At 28.5% G+C, this 16,715-nt stretch overlaps 1 protein-coding gene across 7 annotated transcripts in view; it reads left to right on the top strand.

The window, feature by feature from the left end:
- Positions 1–210: 210 nt before the first annotated feature.
- LOC145305521 (tektin-3-like) overlaps positions 211–16,715 on the top strand; it is a 44,845-nt gene continuing 28,340 nt past the window's right edge. For all 7 annotated transcript variants that reach the window (XM_080147156.1, XM_080147154.1, XM_080147155.1 and 4 more), the window contains exons 1-9: positions 211–365; positions 1,946–2,008; positions 2,224–2,333; positions 3,893–4,000; positions 4,718–4,789; positions 6,471–6,542; positions 8,084–8,147; positions 11,907–11,981; positions 14,494–14,622. In XM_080147156.1, coding sequence (XP_080003282.1) covers positions 2,281–2,333; positions 3,893–4,000; positions 4,718–4,789; positions 6,471–6,542; positions 8,084–8,147; positions 11,907–11,981; positions 14,494–14,622 — 573 coding nt within the window. In that variant the 5' untranslated portion in view covers positions 211–365; positions 1,946–2,008; positions 2,224–2,280. The remainder of the gene's footprint in view (positions 366–1,945; positions 2,009–2,223; positions 2,334–3,892; positions 4,001–4,717; positions 4,790–6,470; positions 6,543–8,083; positions 8,148–11,906; positions 11,982–14,493; positions 14,623–16,715) is intronic.

Raw genomic sequence — 16,715 nt, 5'->3', positions numbered from 1 at the left:
GGACTTTAGGGTGGTTAAAAATATTATCTTTAAAAAAATTTATTCAAGTAATAAATTCTTTTTAGAAATATTATTTAATATTTGTTTTATATAAAACATTTGTAGCTTAGAAAATTATTTTCTTGTGGAAAAATTTTTTTTTTTAACCACCAAATCAAAGAGGATACTTTTTCACTTGTTCACTTTTGTTGTGATCCTGACTTTTAGTTTGTTTGCGCCTGTTGGTCCTTTGCCTTCGTCCAGTGTACACTCACCGCCCGCAGTGTGTGTGTGTATGCTTGTGCAGATCACATCTGTGCCCACCAGTCGTACCTTGCTAGCTTGTGATTTCCCGCCAATTCTGCTTTGTGTCTTGTTCTATTCAGGTATTGTTTTGCACCTTTCTTAGAAATTTTAATTTTGATGCTTTTATAAACATTTTTATATGAGTAATATTCTTGTATTTGATAAAATCTAACATATCATGAATAAAAATCTTTTTTTAGATAAACTTTCTTTATTATTTTCAAAAATAATAAATGATCTTTGCAGGTTTTCTTGAGCTTCAAAAGATTTTTAAGAATTGAAATTTTTATTGTTCCTCATTATGAATTTCTATTGGATATCCAGTTATGATAATTTATATTGCAGTTTTATGATCTGAATAAAAATATGAAAATTGAGAATATTCCAATTAAATATATTTTATTTCTTTTTCCCATCTCTCAAACTATCTCATTCTACTTTTCTTGGAATAGAGACATTTATTTTACACTATAAATAAAGAACTTTTATATGGGTTGAATAAAAAAAGAATTATAAGGAATTCTTCAGTACTTTAAATCTTTGTCTGTCTTATTCTATTAAATAAAATTAAGTATATAAATAACATAAACATTAACTTAACAACATCAAAATTCATCTAGATTTTAGTGATCCTGAAACTTGTTTTTTGTGTTGCTGTGTAAAAAGGATTTATGACCAGAAAAAATTAAGGGTCAAACAAGTTGATTTTTTAATCTTGATAATAAATGCACAAAAATTATTATTTTTCAAAATAATATGACTGTGTCTGAGAATTTCTTGTTAGAACATAATTCCTAATATTTTCCATATTAAAATTGTGCTCATGGGAGCCATCTATATTCAGCCAACCTTTTTTATCAGCAATGCTTCCATAAAACAATGTATTATTTCAAGTCTGCCATTAAAAAATAATGATAAACTCATCAAATATTTTTGATGATTTTGATTTTTTCTCAAAACACAAGTTTAATATTAAAAATGAAAAGTTAAAAGCATTATATGAATTAGCAGACATGCTAATTTTTACAAGTAAAAAAGTATTTGAACATAAATTTAGATAGAGGTTTCATAGGGCTCATTTTATGGATATTGCAATCCTTGTTTCCCCATGGTTAGATTAGTTTCTTTCTCCTCTCTGCTAAATATTTTTTCAACTTCAAGCTTTAAGGGAAAATACACTGTAAGAAATAAAAAAATCATGAAATAAGTATTTTTTCTGATTTCAACAAGGCATTTGACTGAGTAAAATTAAACCTATATTTTAAACTCTTTCTTTGAAAAAAATATTTCTTATCTTTAAAATTGGAGGCATACAAGTTTATATACTATTTTTACAGTCAAAGGCTATCAATTGTAAAATACATTATCACTGTTTTTGGATGTTTCTTGGATGTATAATGATTAATAGCTTTTCAGCCTAAAGATGAGTCTACAAAAGAAAAACATTTGTCTATGATTAGGAAGATAAGCATATTCATAAGTAGAATTTTAAGCCTTATCTTTTAAATGTTTTAATCATAATATCCTTTTTTTAGGATTAAGGAGCATTGCTTTAATTGATATATCAATTCCTTGTTAGATTTACAAGTAGTATTAATTCAATCTTATGGTTCGTATAGTATCAAACCCCTTTGTTAAGTCATAAAATCTTTTATTTTAGAGTGTTCAGTATGAAGAAGCTTTCATAATCAGTTTCAACAAATTATCAGGGTACAAAAATTAGGTAATTTATTAATTTTTCTAATATTTACTACATTTCTTAGCCAGTTTGAACATATTCAGCGTATCTTAGCCGTTTTAATCTAATTTAAAAGAAATGATGGCTTGGATAAGGACCAAATTGAATTTGCAGAAGTTCTTTTGAACTGCAAACCTTTTTTCAATTGAAAGGCATAGATTTTTTTGAGAACTACCCTTAATTTTTTCTTATTTATTTAGGAATATAAATAAGGTTATTGAGTGATTACTGAAGAAGACTAACTAAATCTCTCCAAAATGTCTCACACACACGAAGAGTGGTCGGAGTCAAACATAAACCACTATCAAAGGTAATATTTTGGGTAGAATTTTGTAAAAATATTTGTCCAATGCAGTTTCAATAGAATATAATTCCATTAATTCTTTCATTTTCTATACTTTTTAGTAGTAAAGATACTCTATTATTCCCTGTCTGTTAGTAGTCCTCAGTAGTAAAGATACTCTATTATTCACTGTCTGTTAGAAGTCCTCAGTAGTAAAGATACTCTATTATTTCCTGTCTGTTATTAGTCCTCAGTAGTAAAGATACTCTATTATTTCCTGTCTGTTAGTAGTCCTCAGTAGTAAAGATACTCTATTATATTCCCTGTCTGTTAGTAGTCCTCAGTAGTAAAGATACTCTATTATATTCCCTGTCTGTTAGTAGTCCTCAGTAGTAAAGATACTCTATTATTCCCTGTCTGTTAGTTGTCGATACTCTATTATTCCCTGTCTGTTAGTAGTCCTCAGTAGTAAAGATACTCTATCATATTCCCTGTCTGTTAGTAGTCCTCAGTAGTAAAGATACTCTATTATTCCCTGTCTGTTAGTAGTCCTCAGTAGTAAAGATACTCTATTATTCCCTGTCTGTTAGTAGTCCTCAGTAGTAAAGATACTCTATCATATTCCCTGTCTGTTAGTAGTCCTCAGTAGTAAAGATACTCTATTATTCCCTGTCTGTTAGTAGTCCTCAGTAGTAAAGATACTCTATTATATTTCCTGTCTGTTAGTAGTCCTCAGTAGTAAAGATACTCTATTATATTCCCTGACTGTTAGTAGTCCTCAGTAGTAAAGATACTTTATTATTCCCTGTCTGTTAGTAGTCCTCAGTAGTAAAGATACTCTATTATTCACTGTCTGTTAGTAGTCCTCAGTAGTAAAGATACTCTATTATATTCCCTGTCTGTTAGTAGTCCTCAGTAGTAAAGATACTCTATTATTCCCTGTCTGTTAGTAGTCCTCAGTAGTAAAGATACTCTATTATTCCCTGTCTGTTAGTAGTCCTCAGTAGTAAAGATACTCTATTATTCCCTGTCTGTTAGTAGTCCTCAGTAGTAAAGATACTCTATTATATTCCCTGTCTGTTAGTAGTCCTCAGTAGTAAAGATACTCTATTATTCTCTGTCTGTTAGTAGTCCTCAGAAGTAAAGATACTCTATTATATTCCCTGTCTGTTAGTAGTCCTCAGTAGTAAAGATACTCTATTATTCCCTGTCTGTTAGTAGTCCTCAACGTCAATGGGGAAATGTGATTTCCTCGGACAGATAAAATGAAAAAGACTGATCAAGTTTGGTTAAGATTACTTGTACCAATAAATTTTCAGTGCTAATTTAATCTGTCCTTCGTCAAAAGAAATACTTATTTCTAACAAAGGTTTCGTGAATTTATTTCTATTATTTATTGCATATCATCTCTCTTTGTTTTTTAAAGACAATTGAAAATCTGCACTATAACTCACTTTATCTGTTTGTCCATTGATAATTTTTATGTGCTTTTGAATTTATGGATGTTATCATCCTTGATTAGGATAAAATTAAGAACACAAATAATACACCTAGTGGCTAAATTATAAACTAATAATTTATTTCAGTGCTCATTCGTCGCGGACAAAATCAGAAAGAATCAGAAATGAGGCGGACACGCTTATGGCCAACTGCTCCTCAAAGACCCAGCGCAGTCAACAAGAGGCAAATAACAGGTAATTCATTGCATCGGCAAAAGTACAACCATCTTCTTAGATATTCAAAAAGAACACTTTTTTAAAAACCAATGTCAAAAGTACAATCCTATGCCTTTCGATTGTTACCTAACATTTCTAAATTGATTTTATTTTTCCACTGCCAAAAGCCCAATTTTTGTAAAAAGCATGATTGATGATTTTCAGAATCTAAAACTTTGGTTAATTTTGTACTAAAACAAAATGAAAATAAGTCCGATGATTTCTAATTTCAATAATTGTCAAAAATGTGCAGTGATTTTGAGTAAAATAAATTCAATACTCATCATGTTTTTTCCACGATTTGTTAATGAAAATCCGCGAAGTTCTGCAAAGTTTTATTGCAAAATAATCAAAATGATTTCTGTCGCCTTGCATAAAATATAGATTTTTGTCCTTCGATTTTATAACAAAATTTTAAATTTAATGTTTGTAAAAAGGCATTGATTTCCTAATATTGTCGTTTGCTGATTAAATTAAGGCCATTAAATGACGAACTAATTAAGATGTGCAATAAAAAGAAATTCATTTCTTTTTGAAATTTTACCATTTTAATAATAAATGATTCTATCAACCTTGTCATAATGGTAGAAAAATAATACTAAATTAATCATAGGTTCTTAATGTTAACAAAATTCCATAAATTACTAAAAGAAAAAATCTTCGAATTTATTTGTTAGAAATCCGTGAATTTTTTAGGCTTGGTTCGAGAATTGAAGACTGCAACTCCTGGAGGGCAGATTTACAAACAGAACTTGATAACAACATAAGGTAACATTAATATAATTTTAAACATTGGCCGTCTGTACGTCCGACCGAATAGCGAAGACCATTAAGAACTGTCCATATACTAAATTTGAAATTAAATTGTTTTGAAAATTACAATTCAATTTTGATATCCACACTAGAGTGTTTTGATCCTATAACTATCCATTAATTTACCTAATTATTGTGTCGTATATAATCTATACGTACCTGTCTATTCATATACCTATCTAGAAGGTCTAAATTCCATATGTGTCCATATATTTACCTTATACCTATGTAATGCTTTATAATAGTCAGTGATTAGTAATCTAAAAAATAATTGTATAACTTGTCACAAAGCTATTTTAGTAAAAAAAATACAATCATCCATTGGTCTATCGTATATAAGCTTTTTATAGTGCCTATAAAAATGACGTCATACTGGCCTAATATTGGTATTTTTTTGTATTGTATGACGTCATTTTTTATAGGCACTATATTATTTTACATTTGTTTCATTCTATGAAAAACTATCTTACCTGTAATTTCCCGCCTGTAAAAAAAAAATATTTATAATATAGACAAATTGTACTATTTTTCTTTATGTAGAATATTACGATAGAACTAATTGGTTTTTAAAGCAAATTCTAGGGGCAGAATAGTTTTCTTTAGATGATAAATCCATTGCTGTGTGTTTAGGCCTTTTATTCATAGCTATTCCCCCGTGTAAAAGACCTGACTTCCTTCCATAACCTTTTGTTAGAATCACGTGTAATATGGGTTTGCATTACTTTGAATATATACTAGTGGCAACGTCCCTAGAGTCCTCTAGGGGCACATGAAGGAGGGGGGGGGGGTGGAGTATGTCGATCCTTAACTTTCAATTAAAATTGGTCTTGGAAATTTTTGGAAAAGATGATTTCATTTGGGAGGGTGAAGACATCCTACCCCAAAATAGTTATAAACCTTCCCTAAACTTTTTAAAAGTTTATCTGTAAATGAAAACCATATAGGTGCAGCGATTAGCGGGATATTAAGCTACAAACAGACATCCTGTAACTATTATAGAAGGATTACAAAATAAAAGATGTCTGTCCGTCCGTCCGTATGGTCAAAGTTTACCGTTTGACCGAATATACATTTTAGGAAAAGAAGAATGAATACATTTGAGTAATTGTCATTGTATTATATAGTCTGCTTTTTTCCATTATTTATTCCCCATTATCTTTGATATATAGTCTCTCATTATGAATACATAATATAAAATCATTTTTATAATAATTTTTATTATACTAAAGTTGTTATACATAATTATAATAAAACAAGGATGAAAAACATCCATACAAGCGAAGCACTGAAATCAAACACTTGTAGAGTGTCAAAACTTGATAAACAGATAATTAATTTTTAAAAAAACTTTAATTTTTAGGACTTCATTTTAGAGATGCTTTGCTTAAAATATTGTACCTTGTTGTCCTAGAACTCATTGTTCCGACATGTTTTCATAAACGATTATAGGGATACAATGTTCTTATCATCAGGAATTATCATCAAAAGTTAGAAATTGATAGGACAATTCTAACATGCCTAAACTAACGAAAAAAACTGCTGGTTACTTACGGATAGACGACTGTACAGACTCTTGTTATACAAAAAAAACTTCGCTTTTAACAAGGACTGAAATAACCATTCTATAATTGTTCAGGGAGAATGGACTGTTAAAAGAGACAAAATCTGAGCTTGAACATGCCATCGCCGAAACAGAACGACCTCTTAGGTAAGATATTATAGCTCATGGCTAGTAAAACCATGAGATTTGTTAAGGGTTAAACGATAGTGTCAAGTAAAAATAAAGGAAATTTTTTTGGAAAAAAAAGTTTGTCTCAAATGACTCGAAATTGTCTAATTTGGCGGGAAAAAAACACAAAATTTCGGCGGTTTTCTTTGGTTTGACCGCCGTTTGTTTACAGTTTCAAATTTTACCCCATTAACGCAACTGCCCAGTCAAAATTTATTGTTCTGCTCCTGTTTTAAGGTTTTAGAACACATAACTTTACGACAAAAATATCACAAATATCCCCCGCCCCTTTTTGGGGGGGAAATGTAAAATATACTAGGGTTTATGTTTAATAATAGCCAAGTAAAATTAAATTTCTATAATCGTTTTAAATTGATTTAAATTAGAAGTATTCTAAGGTTTCTAATTAGTTATATTTTATGAAAAAGAAATATTACGCTTTATGAAATCTATTATCATTAGTTTTAGAAGATTTCTTTTCAAGAACAATTACTTCTTTTAGTAGCAAAGCTTTCTTTAAAAGTATGGAATATTATTCAATAACACACTAATGCAAAACATAATTAACAGAAGAAAATGGATTTTTTAAAATTTCTAAGAAATACCAAAATATAAATGTTGTAGATTAAAATTATTGGTAGAAAAGGTTAGACACATGAGTACTGAAAGATTTTAAGCCCAGTAATTAGTATAAAGTTTTTTTTATGAAACTTATAGTACCTGTACATATTTTATTCTAATTTTCTCTTCCTCCTTAACATACCATCAATCAAAACTTATAGAGTAGATATGATGCAAAAAAAAATAAACTAATTCTGTAACAAATAATTGAATAGGCGAATCCATAAAACTGTAATTGGAAATTGGATTAATCGAGGAAGGGAATTTAGTTCTGAAAATAAAAAGCTCAAAAAAACCTTGGGAACTTTAATTAATTGATTAGTTGGTTTAAAATAGCTGTCCATACTTTATAACCTATTATTTTATTCTTTGTTTGAATGTTTTTCAAATAATACTTATCCATATTTCGTATACGATTGTTTGGCGACAAATGACCACAATCTACCAGTAGCCCATCCCTACCCCACCCCCCCTTTCAAGTTTAAATCTAAATCTTACTAAACTTTACCTTGATAAAATATGGTTCATTTAATCTCAAATTTGTTATTTTGGGTTGTGCATGGGGTATTTTGTTGGCCCAGTGGGTGGATAAGGGATTTTCCAAGGATTTGGCTTAAAGATAAATTAATTTTATCATTGTGGATGGAAAACTAATAGATTTTTACATAATTCTTCAATTTAAAATAGATTAATTTAAATGGAAAACATATTTAGATGTAAAAAGGGAAATTATTGTATCTCAACCGTATTTTTTGAACTAATACCAAAATTATGGGGTTTTATTGCATCATAATGTACAATGTTCTTTATGGCAAATGTGACAATTTGCAGTCCTTTAAACAATTTATCTAAAAGCTGACAACTTTTATATTCTTTTTTTTTAACTTTTATTAATTTAGGATAAATATGGAATGTATAAAGAACAGAGAGGCGAGAATCTCAATTGATTTAGTTAAAGATGAGGTAAGAGTTTGTATAGCTTAGCATCCCTCACTCTCTGTTTGTTTGTCTATCTGTCTTATTTTATGTTTTACTGTCTTTAGGACGCAAACTCATTTGATTTATTTATATGAAATGAATATAGCTTAGCATCTCTTAGTCTATTTGTCTATCAGTTTATAACGCAGTCAGTAAAGAATTGATATATGAGAATCTCAATTAATATAATAATATATATATAGTTTAAGATGTAGTAAATTTAGTATTCCTAAATTTGTCTGTCTGTTTGTTTGTCTTTCAGTTTGTAACAGATATTGTAAAGCATATATAGGTTAAAAACTAAACCTTAAATTTATATCTCAATTCTAGAAATCTATTTGTATCACATTGGTTTAGGTTTCAAGAAAAATCAATTTGTAAAGAATTTAGTTTTAAACTTTAACATTAATTTGTATCCAATATAAAGAAGCAAGATAAATTACATACTTAGGTATTAAATAATAAGAATTTTTACATGAGAAATCCAAGTAAAGATATTGTAAAGCATATATAGGTTAGAAACTAAACCTTAAATTTTTATCTCAATTCTAGCAATTATTTGGATCACATTGGTTTAGGTTTCAAGATAAATCAATTTGTAAAGAATTTAGTTTTAAACTTTAAAATTAACTTGTATTTATTATAAAGAGACAAGAACAATTACATACATAGGTATCAAATATTAAGAATTTTTAAATGAGAAATCAAAGTACAACTTTATTTTTGTGTAAGCCTAGTAAATTAGCTGAAAAGATTGAACTTTACAATAGCATGAAAAAAAAAACAATACAATTTGCCTCAATAATGATGAATGGGACAAATGTGACCAATTAACAGATTAACAAACAGCTTATAGAGTAGCTTTTACACCATAAAAATCCACATGTCACAATACCATTTTGATTGGAGGAATAGAAATCAAAAGATAGAATAAATTGGAATTTTACATCTTATCTATTTCTTCTTTTTTTTCTCTGAATTCTGTGTTCAATTTCCTAATTTTATCATTTTGTCTGTAAATCTTACTTGTAAAATTTTTTATGTTTCCCAGTTTTTTAGCTAAACTTTTGTTTTAAAAAATTTTTCATTGATTTTTCATTGATCATATCATTACAGCAAAATTTTTTCTTTTACTTTTGTTTATCTCTTTTCTTAGTACTTATTATTTTATTTTTTCCTTTTTTTCTCTCGAATTATATTTTTTTCTAACCCACTTAACAACTTCAAAACTGACTATAATTGAAACTAAGGTCGCCTTAAAACTCTGGACATATTGGTCAGGTGTATTTACAGAGATTACCTACATTCAGTGTAAATGAGGAAATATTTTGAATAATACATTTGAATCACTTTGGTTCCAATTTTTTAGAGCATATGTAAATGTATTCCCCAAAAAAATATTTCATTGTAAATTATTGTTCGAAAGTCCCTCTTAAAATATTTAAGATACGAAAGATAAAGACTTTATGTTTAACCTATTTTTCTATTGAGCTCTTGTAAGATTAAGATTGTCTTAAATTGGATCTATATTTATCTTTCTGTTATCTACCTTATTGTTCAGCAATTTTAGATTTTGTTTTTATATTTTCTAATATAAATCTACATCCTTGATTTTACCAAGTAACATTTTTATATGTTCAATTAAATTCAAAGATTAGCTCAACTAATTTTATGCAAATATATTTGGGGGGATTTAGGAAACATTGTGCAACCTAAAATAATACTCATTTGGTACTAAATGTTGAAAATCTTAAAAACAGCCTGTGTTTTTGTTTAGGCTTATATATTTTATTTTGTGTTATTTTCTTATTATCTCCTACTCTTGTATTTAATAAAAAAACTCAACATAAGCACAGAAAAAAAATACTTTATAAGCACTCTGCTTTGTAGGAAGGTGTTGTCTTCCCTTTTTAAACATCCTTGAAGTCCTCACCCCCTTGTAAAGTTTTTGAGAAATGTGAACGTGTGTAATTCAAATAATATTCCCTTTAGTTCTGAATTTTATAGTTCTGATATCCTTAAAACTTTTTATGTTGCATACTTAATTGATTCTATGATTTCATCTTTTCTTTGAAACTTAATTTTAAGAGCCTGGCCACACTATCATTTTTATCATAATATAAGTCTGTACTTTGAAAAAAAAAATCATCTCTTTACATAAAAATTAACAATACCTTAAAAGCATAAAAAAAAACATTAAAGTGTCGTCAAATGCTATTTTAAGTCTAACTAATTATCTTATTAACGTAACGTACTTTGAAATGAATGTATTACTTTAACTTTACACATAACTATAATCTGTACTGTTATTTAAATTTTGAGATATTTTTTCTGTACAATAAGTTTTACTGCGTATTTTTGCCTAACAAGTCGAGTCTGAACAAATTTAAAAAGTAGGACTCTATAGGTATTGACGGTTAAATTAAAGTTATTCAAATTTCCTTTTCATTTTAATTAACCTCTATTGTGAAAATTCCATTCACTATTATCACTTTATAGGTAGAATTGTTTTAGCTGAATAAAAAGTGTTCTACCTCCAAATTTTCCTATTTCAAATGATATTCCCTATAGTCCTAAATTTTATAGTTCTGATATCCTTAAACTTTTTATGTTGCATACTTAATTAATACTATGATTTCAACTTTTCTTTAAAACTTAATTTTGGGAGCGAAGCCACTCTATCATTTATTTAATTATTCTGTACTAAAAAATATCTGTAATATGTCAATTTTAAAGAAAATTTTCTCTTTACACAAAAATTAACAATACCACAAGTGTCGTCAAATGCTATTTTAAGTCTAACTTACAATAATTATTTTATTAACGTAACGTACTTTGAAACAAATGTATTAATTGAACTTTACACATAACTTTAATCTTTACTATTATTTTACCTTAAAGATATTTTTTTCTGGTCTATAAGTTTTACTGTGTATTTTTTACAAACAAGTCAAGTCTGAATAAATTTTAAAGTAGGACTCTACGATTCTTGACGGTTAAAAATCCACTCAAAATTGCCAGTTTATAAGTAGAATTGTTTCATCCTATTTTGTCTCCCTTTTTTCTTCAAATCAAAGAGAGTTATTACTGTATTGATTTTTGAATAGATCATAAGTAAAGTTTAATGAACCATTTTGCCCTTCATCCATTTTCAAAACTTATATTTGGAAGGGGGGGGGGGGTTATGAATGCTCTGATTTGATCAAATTAGAAAATGACAATAAACCTGCTCTATCATTACAATCAAAAACTTTGTAAACTGAAGCTTAAGGTAGAGTACTTATCACCCTTCCTTTTTAGCTGTCATTAGATTCATTTTTTAGCTATATTTTTTTGAATTATTTAGATATATAAAATATCAAAATAGCCAAAAATTCTATGCAAGTGTTCTAAACTAAGGTTAAATTGAGTATTCGATGTTTAGCTTCTATATCTATGTCTGTCTAGGCCTGTATGTTAGTCTGTAATGGTTGTTATTTTGTTTATTTTTATTTGGTGCTTCAATTCATTTTAGCAATCATTCAAGCTTACTTTACTGAAACAATTTGGTGGCAACTGTTTAAAATTAATGGCTGTAAAATTTAAACTCTTATTTTTGATATTCAATTATAATTCTTAAAATTAAATATTGGAATGAAACATATTTATATTTTTTCTCTCTGCTCTTAAAATATTCTTATTCTTAAATATAGTCCCCCATATTAATCTTTTGTGGAAGGCTTTTAGGTAATTTTTATATTTAAGGTTGAGAATAGCTTGGAAAGAGAGGTAGAGAATATCAAGACATATCAACAGAGAATGCAGAAGATGTTAGCAAAGGTAATATTTATACTTTTGAGGAATTTGTGCCTATCAAGCATCTTGGTAGTTTTAAATGAGTCCAAAAAGAACATTTCTTATTGTAAAGGCCTAATGTTTATTTCTATTCAACATTTATAAATGCTTTAATATACATTAATAGATTTTGTAACTCCAAATTGTTTGTAAATGAAAAAATAACAATTTATGAAAACAGGGAAAATTTGATATTTCTTTGAAATAAAGTTGACAATAAGTAATACTTCCCCCTCCAATATTATTATTTAACCATTAAAACCAATTCCAGAAATAAGGCAAAAACAATGATTTGCAGATTCTGGAAAATTATTCTACTTTTTTGCACAGTAATCTTTATGAATTAAGGTCAAAGGAGTTCATAATCGTTTTTATGGTCTTCAAATGTTTTTTCCTAATAATAAATATATTTATAAACTAGAACAATTATGTCCATGAACAATAAAATCATTGGCATTCAGAGGGTTTTGCCACCCTTTACAATTTTTGACAATCCCCTTAAACCAAAATTTATGGCGTGTACAGGGGTTTGAAGTTTAGGGTGTTGTATTTTAGACAATAGGAAGGGTGTATTTTTAGTGTCTGGGGGGGTGTATCCACCCTTTTAATTTTGCCAGGGGGATGAGAAGAGAAAGAGGGAGTAAGGGGTTAATACAACACCTCATTAAGCCTTAAGAAATGTATTGTCAATTTTAATATAAAGCCTTTTTTACCTTTACCAGTTAATTTCTTTAACTTTTAAACTTGCCATTAAACAAAGGATACAATCAGATTACTTAATTTACATAGGTAGACAATTTTAACTTTTAAAACACTTCCAAATCACTTGTAACATGAATAATATAGTTTAAATATCAAAAAATAGGTAATTGGTGATTGCAGAAAAATAATCATCAATTACCTATTTCCCAATCATTACTACCTATCAATTTTCTCACCCAATAAGTCATGAAACATTTCTGTGAGCATTTTACCTTTATTGTAGGGTTGGGCCGGATATTTTTTGGCAGGATACCGGATATCCGGCTGATTTTAAATGCCGGATATCCGGTATCCGGCAAATATCCGGTTATTCGGCCAAATTACCGGATATCCGGCCGGATAACCGGCAAAATTACTACATATTAAAGTATCAAAAAAATATATAGTCCCTTTCGTGGCAACGCACCTTAAAGTCGATTCGTTGTATTTTTAAAATTGCTTTTAATAGGTTATTTTAGGTTAGGTTAGGTATATTTGGTTAGGTAATTGCCCTGCAGGGTTAGGCAATTGGCCCCGCAAGGTTAGAGTCCCCCGCGAGGAGCTAGAAATAGGAAGAAAGCTACTGTGAAAATACGAATAATCGCTCCATAAGGGGCGTTGCCACGAATGGGACTATACCCGCAAAAAAAATTCTTCATAAACTGGTGTTATATATTATACTAGCGGCTGCGTCCCTAGTATCTAGGGATATTAGAAGTGACATGAAAGTGCAGAAAAATAACTTAAAACCTTAAAACGACTTTTATATAAAAATTAAACAGCCTAAAACCACCCTGGGACCTATAAGAAGCTTCACTCTAAAGGAGAACCGTATCGGTTCAGCGGCTAGCGAGATCCTTCGCTACAGACAAAAAAAGCTTACAACTTTATATAATAGGATAAAAATAAGGTTAAAACTTAAAAATGAACTAACTATTAAATGATCTTTCTTCTTAGCAAATAAATCTAATTAACTATTACTTCCCTCAATCTGTAATAGCAACCCCCAACGGTAAAAAATATTTTTTTACTTAAACAAAGCATTTCATGTTATCTAATACTAAAATATCCTATAGTCGTACATCCTCATATGTAATATAGGTGTTCAAGTCGATTTCAGGTTATAGGTATAATCCTGCAAGTCCTAAACCTTCAGGTCTCCAGAAATCTTTAAACGGTTCCTGTGACCGCAAATTTTTACTTAAAGGTTTAAATTTTTTTTAACTTAGGCTTTTTTATATATCTTCAGGACATATTACAATTTCATAAAATCCGTTGCCGTTTACCTACCAACCGTCGGTTTGCGGCTGGCAACTGCCAAGTACTGCTGCCACCGCCAAAAATTTTGTTTTGAGATTTCTAATATAAAATTTACTTAAAGATAAACATATTCAGAAAAAATTGTTCTTCTAACTTCAATAATAAAAAAATTACAGCCATTTAAGATAAAAAAAAACAGAGATTTTTGTTGTAAAATTATATAAGTCGGATATCCGGCCGGATAGTTTCAATATCCGGTATCCTGCTGGATATTGAAAATGGCCAGATATCCGGCCGGATATCCGGCCCAACCCTACTTTATTGACTTGCAAATTATGCCTTTGTTTTAATGTATTAGTACATTTTAATTTTTCTTTTTATTACAATACTACAACTCCCTCTCAATTTGGAGGTGCCATACCCCAGGCAATGTATATGACTATTAAATTCATTTGAGAAAATCCCTAGGCAGAAGATGAAGAAATTTTTATCCTAGGTCAACCAGCAAATAGAGACTAACCACAGCATGCAGGACAAACTCCATGGTGACCTCGAGCACAAGGACATGGCTCTAGAGATTGACAGGGACTGTCATGAGATGCACAACGATGCTATTGATATCAAGGTGAGTCAATAGTTGCACAATTGGTTGAATTAAAAAGTACAATTTGATTTTAGATATTCCTAGTGAAATAATCATTATTTATAACCTCTAAATCCAATCTAAATTAACTAAACTCTAACTAAAGTACATTAAATATTCATGCTTAATTAATGAATCAAAATTGAGAAAACTTATGACCATGACTTGTAAAATACTAAAATGAACTTCTTTTGGCTGTATGCTTCTTATTTAAGATAAAAAGTTCTATCCTTTTACATAAAGATTTGTATTAGTTAAGACCATTTTCAATTGTAGGTTACTCTGATAGAATTTAATTTAAAAAAAGAAAGATACTTATAAGAAATTTTCTTCACAATATTGGATGAGAAGTTAAAAAAGTCAAAGCACAATGTCTTCAAAGATACAAATTTGGGATAAATTACATACATACAACTTTTATTTTCTTGTCAATAGAGCCTTGATTACTATACTTCTTCTGTTTAACTTTACAAAAGCTTTAGGTAGTCACAAGTAAAATAACTTTACATCACACAACATTTGGACAGATTTTTCTGTTTAATAATATTCAACTAATACAGCTACAAATTTGATTAACTTCTTACTTTTAAATTGATTAAAAGTATGGTTTTCAAGTTTTGAAAAAACGGTGCTTTCAAACTTTTTTTGCCAAGTGATATTTGCTGTTAGTGTTGTCAAAATAGCAAAAATCTGCAAAAAAATCTTCTTATAGAACACCCTATTCTATATGAATTCATAAAAAAGCAGCTTTGTACCTTGGAAAAATTATTGCTTAAAATCTTGAACAAATGAACAACATGAAGTCTATTTTTAAATCAAAATGCAACTGTAATAGCTTTTAATTCTTACTTAATGAAAACAAAAAAGTTTATGTAACTTTGTTTTGCTTTTGCTATTAGTAACTTTTTTATAGCAAAGCTGTAGTAAAATTCACCTGTATAATCTATCTGTTTACTACTTCTTTTCTTTTATACTTTAAGTGTTTTTAATCATTCACTCTACATTGTTAAGTAAAACTGACATAACACAAAAAATCAGTTTTTGTTCAACTTTCCTTTTTTCCTTTGACTTATTTGTTAAAAATCTTCACAACTTCTAAATTTATTCATACTTGTTAAGAATGCAATTTGTTTCTATCTTCACGGCTGGTTTTTTATTAAATGAATAAGTTAGGGTACAATGTTTGGCACTTTCGATATAAGTAAATGATAATAAAAAACCCATAGAATGCGATAATAACTTCAGAAAAATCGAAGAAAATAGTTTTCATACTTAATTAACGTTTTTAAGTTTTTCTTCAAAAAGTTTAGATAAGATGCCTTTAAAAGTCGTCTATGATTTTGTCAGGGATAAAAATGTAACTTTAAAATAAGAATTACAACATATTTTGTCAATTAGTACAAAGTAAAATTTTGAACATTTTATTGATCAGTATATTTTTTAAAATGTGAAGTAGAAACCTGAATATTTTATCATGAAAATTGTGTTATGATTTGATTGTCTGCTAGATTACAAGAAAAAAGATACTGACAGTACTTGTTGGTTCTTTAAAAAAAATTAGGTAGATTACTTTCAGAACCCCTCTTTTTGCAACGTTATTTTAATAGAACAGAGACGTAATCTTAGTGTACTCAATATCTAGACAGCCAACCATTGTTTTAGAATTGTTAAATTTTTTTAACTTCTGATAAAAACAGAATTAATGGTATTTTTGTAAATATTATACCTCCAAGAAATGGCTATACTTCCCAATCATATGTTTTGTGATATTTAAGAGGAATTATTTTGATATAATGTCATTAAAATATTCGTTGAAAAAAGTGCTATTCTAGCTTATACTTTACATTTTAATGTGTATGATAATTCAAATAAAAGATAATGAAGATTTATATTATATTTAATTGTTATAATTATAAAGAAAAACCTGGAAACAGTAAAAAACTGACTTTATTTTATTGACGTAGGGAAAATTTTGTCAAATATTTGAATAAAAAAGCAATATAAAACAAAATAAATTATTTTTAATATAGTCACAAAAAGGCTTAATGAGTTTAGGAAATATTTCATTCACTAAT

Source organism: Acartia tonsa, chromosome 14 (assembly GCF_053477335.1).
Source record: "Acartia tonsa isolate MP-2025a chromosome 14, ASM5347733v1, whole genome shotgun sequence".
Lineage (NCBI taxonomy): Eukaryota > Metazoa > Arthropoda > Copepoda > Calanoida > Acartiidae > Acartia > Acartia tonsa.
Note: the sequence above shows the minus strand (reverse complement) of the source record. Positions and strands in the feature narration are given on the sequence as shown.